The sequence below is a fragment of the Pavona decussata genome, unplaced genomic scaffold, assembly GCF_977016875.1.
Source record: "Pavona decussata unplaced genomic scaffold, jaPavDecu1.1 SCAFFOLD_59, whole genome shotgun sequence".
NCBI lineage: Eukaryota > Metazoa > Cnidaria > Anthozoa > Scleractinia > Agariciidae > Pavona > Pavona decussata.
In genome coordinates, this window is record NW_028145481.1 from 408,146 (window position 1) to 417,476 (window position 9,331).

General features: G+C 39.3%; 1 protein-coding gene and 1 long non-coding RNA gene across 2 annotated transcripts; one reads left to right on the forward strand and one right to left on the reverse strand.

Annotated features, from left to right (window-relative positions):
- The first annotated feature begins 1,423 nt into the window (after positions 1 to 1,423).
- On the forward strand, positions 1,424 to 4,022 carry LOC146479281 (uncharacterized). The gene is made up of 3 exons (XM_085110869.1): positions 1,424 to 2,862; positions 3,367 to 3,479; positions 3,758 to 4,022. Exons 1-3 carry the CDS (start codon positions 1,471 to 1,473, stop codon positions 4,020 to 4,022), a joined length of 1,770 nt encoding a protein of 589 aa, XP_084966995.1. The 5' UTR covers positions 1,424 to 1,470.
- A 1,054-nt stretch (positions 4,023 to 5,076) lies between these two features.
- Positions 5,077 to 7,000, reverse strand: LOC146479282 (uncharacterized). The gene is made up of 3 exons (XR_014864933.1): positions 6,435 to 7,000; positions 5,526 to 5,663; positions 5,077 to 5,239 (listed from the first exon to the last, which is right to left on the reverse strand). It is a non-coding gene; the product is annotated as an uncharacterized LOC146479282 (long non-coding RNA).
- Between the last annotated feature and the right edge of the window lie 2,331 nt (positions 7,001 to 9,331).

Here is a 9,331-nt window from a genome sequence, read left to right on the forward strand (position 1 = left end):
GCGGAAAAACCTCTGGGATCAGAGGATTCGCAGATTCTCTGGGATCAGTAGGATTCGCAGTTTACGATCTCTGTATGTTAGCACAACAACGTTCCTTGAAGTGTGTTTCACAATCTCCGTGCAAGAGAGTGAAAAATGTATAAATCTGCCTGTCCGAGGGAGTTACATCGAGTGCTCACGAGCGTGAAGTTGAAATTGACATTTCCCTCTGGGTTTATATTTTTTGTAGAGTTGAAGTTCCAGAAGGACTGTTCATAGCGACAACCTCCAGCATTGTTGATTTTGTCGGCGAAGTAAATAAATATTTCAAGTGCACATCAAACAATGGAAGATGTAGAGGTGAGATATAAATATATACGGTCTACAATATATTATTAGAATAATAGGTGGCTCAGTGACAGGGATTTTGTGTGAAAAATACAGAGTTTGTCTGTGAACTGAGAGCCAGGGTAAATAAAATTAGACTCAAACTCTCCCTTTTTACATTGGGATTTCATCCTTTCATTGAGGGACAGACATTGATGCTAGTGCCTAACATCAGCCAAAGTTTTAAGACTACCAACAAATGGCATCAATTTTTGAGTTGAAGCAGGTTTGATTGTTGATCATATATGGCTAGATTAGGTAATGTTGCACATAACATTCAAATTGCTTGGAGAAATTTATGTTATTCAACACAAACTTTTTAAGTATTTACCAAATCAGTGAATAGCAATTTTTGCGCGTTTTGATTGGCTCCCGTAACTCGAAATATCCTTTGCTATTCACTGTTTTGCGACCGAAGCCAAGATGGCAATTCGTATCGAGACATTTATTTGAGCTATAAGTGGAGCAGTCATACAAACAAATACCAAGAAAGTTACGAACTTTGGCTTGTAGGTGTGTACTGGTAGGTAGAAAATTATTTTCTTGCTGAATTTGCAACAAAATCATAAAAAATGACCCCAGCAACGATGTCAATTGAAACATAAACAAACTCTTATCTAAGTGACATGTTCTTTCACAAAAGATACTTTTTTAAAATTTTTATTTAACTGATTTGGTAAATACTAAAACAACTATACCCCTCAGGGTCAGTTCGTAACGCTAGAAATATACCTGGACACTTCGCGTCTTGGCATATCCACCACTATTCACCTCCCCTTTGGGGGATAGTTGTATCGTATTTTGTCTAAGCCACTTGTGGTTAGAAAGATAAGGTACCTCAATTCTGAAAACGCAAAGTGTTCACATGCCTCTTTGTTTGACAATACTCAATTTGACATAGTGAAAAATGATTGATACGACTACTGATGTTTTGCCAGAGGTTGTGGCCTTCACAGTCATAAGTGCTCTCACAATTTGATAAAGTTGTAGGAGTTCATACCATAATTTTTCTAACACAGTTACCTTACATGATTTTCCACTCAAACTTATTTCACAGGCCAACTCGTTCTTACAGCATATGGCAAAAAAGGATTTGGAGGAGCAATGGTCTTTTCCTTCAAGTGTTGTGGTTGCTGGATTGTTGAGATCGATTATAAGAGTAGTTACCTTGCCCAAGAATCCAGACGACAATTAGTGTCCTTGGCCATCTCCTTAGCCTTTTTTATTAGTGGGCATGGTTATGCTGGGTACAGAAAGACCTTAGGAAGAGGTTTAGGATTGGGAATTGTTTCAGAGAAGCCTTTCTTAGAAGTTGTGGATCTAGCCCTCCCCTATATTAAGTCTATGTTGGATGAGATGTGTGAAGATGGAAAGGAGAAGATGAAGGAACTCCCAGCTGACCAGATAGGCAGCTGGTCTAGAGCTGTTACTTGTTGTGATGGGTGTTGGTTGATTAGAGGGCATTTCAGTCAAAACTGCACATTCGTGATCAAGAATTATATTACTGGTGCCCTTCTTTATTATGGGCATCTCTGTATGAGAGGAGCTGACACCATTTGTGATGAGGAACTCTGGCAGGGGACAGCCAAGTCAGCTGAGGGGCATCTCAGTGAAGTGCTATGGGCCAAAGCCAAAGAAGAGGGGCTAAAAGTGGAAGTCAACTGGCAGGATGCTGACTCTTCCTCAGCCAAGGGGTTTCGCCAGTCATACTCAAATGAACAAGAGAGTAGAATCATGTTGTGTGGGGGCCATGTTGGAAGGGCCCATGGGAAGAAGCTTGAGGAGCTTAAAACAAAGTCATCATTCTCATCTGCTTTTATTGCCTTACACAAAAGAGAATTTCCTTCAATTGGATCTGTCAAATGTTGTTGTGTTGGCAAAAATCATACATTTGTTGCCACTAGAAACAAACCTGTTTGTGGGTGTATTGGTCCGGGTTTTATCCAAAATGCAAAGCGAAACCACTATTGTGCCCTGGTCCATGCTGGAAACAGTCCAGATAAATACAGACAAACTATGTTGGCCCTTGGAAAGTACCACTGTAGAGATATTCATGAATGGCAGGGGGGTTCCTGCAGCTTTCATCCACTCACTAAATGTAGCTGTAAAAAGTGTGAAGCGGATGTTGATGGATTTTATGCAGAACTCGAATGTTCCGGTGAGGAATATCACTCAGCTCACATTCTGCGATGTGAATTTCATGCGCTGGCGTATGAAATAGAATGCAGTGAAAGAGCCAAAGATGCTGAGAAGGTCATCGAGCCAGACTTGGGAAAAGGGCACTCAAATCTCCCTGAGTCGACATTTAGTGTTCTCACTAAATTCCGCGCCAAGGACACTAACTTGCACATGAAGCATTACCATGCTGCAACAAACTTAGGATTACTCCAGGCCAACATGACTTGGTGCTACAAGAACAGAGGACCGGAGTACCATTGGATCCCTGACCTCTATTCACGAATGGGTCTTCCAATCCTTGATGGTATTCAAGAAATGGTATGCATAGTTCTATCTACTTTGTATGTGATTTGTTTTATTTGCTATTTATAAAATAACTAAGATAGTACACGTGCTCTGATTGGTTAAAAACCTATGGTTTATTGTGCCGGTAAACTCAGAGAAAACTTAAAGTTATTTTATAACAGCAATAGACCACACTTTCGATGGGTTTAGTGCCATGATAACCCACTTTTACAATGTACAAGCTTTCATCATGTTCTCCCAACATCCCACGTGGGTTATTGTGCCGGTAAACACATAGAAAGTGTTGCCTATTGCTTAAATATTGTATCTATGTAAGCCTATCTGAGCATGTTTTCTGCAAAAAATTTATTTCTGTGACAAGTATGTAATGTATTACTGGTGTTTCACCTATTTTGACGATCACTGGTCATTGTTGATCACAGGAAAATATGTTGATAACTGGGCATTGAAATTGATGTTACACTACTATGAACATAAAGAGCTAATATTATTGTAACTATGGCCATTTTATTACAGTGTCAACACGACAATGAGGGGAGATACAAGAGACTGGAGCGCTACAAAACTGCGGAAGGGAAGAGAAAAAGAGTTCAGCGAAAAATTGACCGTGCAGAGGAGCAGAAGCTAAGGTACTTTCTCTTACCTCAGTAGAGTCATGTTCCATTGTCTTCTATTTAGATATTAATGTGTAAACTTTAGGCTAGAGGTAGTTGATTTTCTTAGCTATAATTAAAGGGACTACTGTACATTGTGGAGATATTTACTAATTGCTTTTACTTAGACACAAAATGTTCTGATAAACTGGGAAGGATAAGAAATGCATTTTATTAGAAAAGACAAGCTATAACAGATTTTCAGTTTTTATGTTGTTGTTGATATCAATCTTTGTCTGTTTTCTTTCCTTCAGAAAGAAATATGTCAAAAATTGCCGAATACAGCACACCTATGGTGAGGATGCCGAGGATGACCTGGTTGAAGAGGAAGCAGTGTTGCTCACTGAGTCTGCAGTCCGTGATGGAAGTGCGACTGGCATCACTCTACCTGATACTGCTATGCCAGCACCCCACGGAGCAGTTGTAGAAGTGGGAGGGAAAAAGTGCAAATGGTGTGGTAGCAACACTCACTCCCGCAAGAGTCACAAAGACTGCCCATATAATAAGTCAAAGGTGTAGGGCCTTTGCTCAAATAAGACTTTCTTTTTTTGATAACAGTTACAGTGACCAAAATAATCTGGCTGAAGAATTTTTGTGACAATGCTTTTCTGTAAGCCCTTTCATGGAATATTTATTCTTGCTTTGTTATCATCATTTACAGTAATCTTACCATTCTAAATTGGATCAACTGTGGCAAAACAATTCATTTTTGACTAAGATAGCCAGTGTCCAAGAACTTTTAAAGGCCCAATTAACTGAGATAATTTTGAAACAATAAAATGTTCAATCTAAATGTATTTCAGCAGCCGTCAGTGGAAAGTACAGACTGCAGACTATTGTTTTCACCATGCAAATGAGTACATGACAACGATACCCCCATTGTTTTTCAACCCTAAAGACAATAGTCCACAGTCAGTCAGCAGTCTGCATTTTACACTGCCCTATTTTCAGCAGTCATTTGAACACAGCATAGGTAACTGAGAATGTTGCAGTTTGTGAAAAGGTGTTAAACCAGTATCTATGGACAGTAATGAAGTCTTTTATTTTGTTGTTACAATCCTGAAGAGGATCTAGTGGAAGCTTTCTAAACCACTCTGTCATCAGGGCAACTTTGTTTCTTTGATTTCATTTGTTTTCTTCATAAACAAATTGCATGGTGATTATAATTTTATTTGTAGACCTGATAGGCTACATTGGTGGCTGATATTGGAATAATAGTAATTTGTTTTGACAATATCAGGCAAGTGATAACTTTAGAATCATTTTTTTTTTTGCTCCATTATCAAAGACACTCTTTTGTTAGTGATATGATGCACATGCATTTTGAGTAGATACAGTTCTCTTTCATGGTCTCAAAGGGCAATTTTACTGCATCACTTGAATTGAAATGTAAGGTTGACCATTGTCACCACAAAGGAGTGCCTTTTGAAAGTGAACATTAGAAAAACGGATGTATTTTCAAGACCAATTACGTGGATAAAGAAAGATTGATTACTGTTAATTGGAAAAAGCATAATAATTATACCAGGAATTTTACAAGCACATGTTTATTTCCAAATATATATCCTGATTAGTCACATTTTGTAGAAAAGATAAGCGGAAATGCACTAGATTATTGAATACAATTTTAGAATAAAATAAATAAAAAAATAAGTGTAATAGAAAAAAAAAGTTTAAGTTCATTTATCTCCAGGCCATTTCGCTGTGAATAGGTCTGACATCGTGACCGTGTAGACCTGAAATTCAAAAAAAGTGCAATGTTAGTTTGGTGGTGGGAATTCAAAACCTTTTTATATGAATAATGACATTCCATCAAAAAACCCTGAAGAGAGATATAAGGAGGCATGAGATAATGTGACTATTTTTTTTTTCAATGCCTGAAACTGAAAAATCAAAATGGGAAGCTTTTTTTTTAATACAACCTGCTTTTGAGAAGCAAAGATGTAACAGTGAACTTTACAGATGGAAGGTATGGGGGGCCAGGTACTAACATTTATTTCTCAACATAACAATAATTCTTACCGCAGGAGTTTCAGGATTTGGGTATTCCCTCAGCTCTTCGGACAGTTTTTCCCTTATGATGTTTTTCAAACATTCAGGATACACATACGTGGGTAGGGACTTTCCCCTGAACTGGCCCTTGCCAACTTTGTTACCAAACTATTAAAAAACAAAAAACAAAGAAAAAATATTATGACCCTGTAAAGGCTATGCAATGGATAAGAATGTAGTTTATTATATGGATTATTGTGCAAGTGGGTCACATGCAGAGGCGGATCTGGGGGAAGTGTGCAGGGGATGTACCCCCTCCTCTAAAATGACACGGCTTTCTTATACAACCGGTTTTCTGCAAAAGAAAGAAGTGTGGTTTATTGGTGTCGAAGTACACCAGACAAGGTTGAATAACCAAAAATGGTAGTTTGGCACTGAAGTCTGGAGAATTAGCTCTCTTATTGGTCAGAGCAGACATTTTGCATGCCTCATCACATGTCCTATTCATGGGTATCCTGTAGACTTGATGCTGCACCGTCCCTGAGAAAAATCATGGATCCACCCCTGAGATGAATCAAGTCATATTCTTTAGGGCTGACTACTGGCCTCATTCGTTTTTGCTTGTATTATTAGTCGGAAGAAAATTTACGGAGAAGGAATGTCTCCAATAACCAGCAATCCTAACGTGACACTTCATGTATATTTACTCAAAGGAATGAAAAACGAACAAACAGATGATCCGTAATACGCAAGGTGACATTTATTTGCTGGTATTTTACTGAATAACTTCGAGGCATGCACGTGAAATTTTGCTGCGCATCAATGAGCTGGCTTGCGTGGCATGCGGCGTGGCGATAAGCGCTCATAAGATGTTGCCGGAAAACTACGATATTTTTTTATCAAATCTGAAAGAACAATCAAATTGAAACTGAAATATACCCATAAAATGCCAAAAATGCGTCTATAGAACCTCCTCCTTGCCTCCTCGTCGCTTTCCTGAGGCTTTTTATGGAATCCTCGAACCAGCCTTGAAAGGCCCGCAGGACTTCCCTGAAAACTAATCGACAAACAGATATTTTGTTAACCAAACCAAATCAATGCAAAACACAGAAAGAACAACTTTCTTTTAAAAATGAAATTCATTTACCCGTTATTGCGGAACGCCGCATCCAAATCATCCAGAGCTGTCTCGTTGTTCCTTGCAGCCATGACTTTTTCCGATCAAAGAGAGACTTGCATATCAGATGACAAGGTTTTATGTCAACGAGCTGTCAACGACAACATCCTTTGGGATTTCCAAATCAAGTAAATGGTGTTTGGAGCGCGGTAGGGCGTCTTACTTTTCCCGGCAAACTGGCCTTAGAAACAAAACTTTGCTCGCGTATATCTCGGTATAGTTTGGGTATCTCAACCTGAAATTTTGCATGCCAGTTCCTGATGACATTGCCTTTACACCGCTAAAAAATTATGGCAATCCGAAACAGTCACTTTAGCCTCCAGGAATACCTTAAATATAAACTAAGCCATATGTTATTTTATGCGGTATTTATTGTGTTTAAAATGCGATCCAGCATCACTATAAAGAAATAACATGTACAACTACTGTCAGCTGATACTCGGGCGTTTAATACGCTTTTCAGATGTCCACAATGTGCTGGAGTACAATACCATATCACAAACGCTTAAAGAAATTTGTTTTGAATATGGTTCACTCTTTAGCAAGAACTAGTTCCTCTTTAATTAGCTTGTTCTTCAGCCATGTGACATTGAACATTGAGCGTAACAACTATGAAATGACTGAATGAGATATTTTGTTGTGAACTGTAAGTCATAGAAATAGAGTACTGCATACCGTAGAAGGGTAGAGGACAATTTATTGCATAGTACTTTTACACAATGTTACGTATATTATACCGTTAAGTTACAAGTTGGCACTGAACTTTGTTGAAAGAATTGGTCGCTTGAAAGAGTGTTGATTGTCCTATAATTGTTTCCTTTCATGAACTGTTTTTTTATGATATGCCTTTAATATTGACATTAGACAACGCCCAGTGAGTATTTTTAGTGATCCTGTATTAAGCGGCCAGTTCCTCAAGTCCCGAGGGTGGCCGTTATATGCAGGTTCGACTGTTATTCAGTTTTGGCAATATTCAGGCTGAGCTTATTTACATTGAGGCATACATGAAGGTTAGCTAGTTCAGTGTTTAGTACTGATTCAAGCTCTGGTAAGCTACTGCTGATACTTGTATCGTTGGCGTATATTCGTGGCCTTAACGCCTTACTTTGACAGTTCGGCAAGTCGTTAATATAGATCAGGAAAAGGAGGGGACCAATGAGGCTTCCCTGTGGGACACCACAGGTAACAGCACGCGCGCCAGACAGCTCACCATTAACTACACACTTTTGTTGCAATCGCTTAGATAGGAGTCAAACCACTTTAGGGCCCTATGATCAATGCCATAACTAGCTAGCCGGTGTCAAAAGCCTTTTTCAAGTCTATGAAGATTACACCATTTATAAGACCATTGTCAATATTGACAGCCCAACTGTTAGAAGCTTCAAGCAAGGACGTTAGTGCGCTATGAAGTGATCTAAACCCAGATTGACAGTTAACTAAAAGATCGTACGTTATCGTTAAGATACTTGAAAAATTGGTCGTAAATTATTCTCATTGGTGACAGCGGCCATTTTCATTTCTCGGGGGTATTAAGTGGGGAACTGGAGCGAAATTAAGCAATTTAGAGGATTGGTAACGAGCTAAAACTGTCGCCAGCGCGTCCCCGACGGTACAAAATTGAGTTTTCATTGTCGGGAATGATCACCGACCATCTCAGGCGATCGGGGATGTCTACGATTCGATTTCCAGTTTTCATAAATAGTCGGAAAAGTTGGGGACGGTCGGAAAACAGTGAAATCCCCGATCGTCTGGGAATTTCCCCCCCCCCCCCCCCCCCTATCCTCCTCCTTCGCCGGCGATACATAGGGCATATTACGCAAGCAAAAATGAATGTAGACTGATTTTTCGCTTCCCTAAAACGAGCCGGTGGTAACAGTATAGAGAAACAAAGCGACGAGAGGTACAAAGTTACATCGTTTATTGGGAATATGGTTGACTGAAAACGCTTGAAATATGAACAACAGCTAAATAACGTGATCGGGATAAAATTCCGTAGTTACAAGAAGTAATATACGTTTATTTAGCACAAGGTGCTTATTTTCTTATTTTTAAAAAGCAACAATGGTAATTTTTTCTTTCTAAGGCCTTGGATAAACAAAGCGCTCTATCAAGACAAATTTTGGTTAATAACTGTGAATATTATAATAGTAGATAAAATGGACAAGAACCGTGACAAACTTGGTTTTGCATTGTGACCGGTATAATTACAATCTTTCAACTGACTCAGTAGCCAGCAACTTTCAAGAAAAGTTCTTAATCGATCTTTTTCATCATTTTGCGATATCTCAACACCGTTCAAGGCTTGGCAAAGAGATCTTCCCACAACTCTAAGGCAGTTTCCTCGTCCACATCTAATGATCGAAGAGCGGCCTCGAACTGCTTGTATCCAGGGGGAGCTTTCTTCTTTAGCTCCTCCAGCCTCAACTTCTGTTTACCTTTGCTTTCAGAATCAGGCTGGACTGAATGCTGACTGGGTTCCAGTGACTTCGTCGACAAACCCTCTTTACGCTCATCGGTGATTTCAGCTTTTTCCGGCGAGGCATTTTCTTCTTTCACTATGATCACACATTGATCTGTGTTGTAACAAGGGAGCCTTCGTCCAAATCCACTTGACAATTCCGTGGAAGCAAGCATTTCGTCTGGACAGGGTATGGTAAGC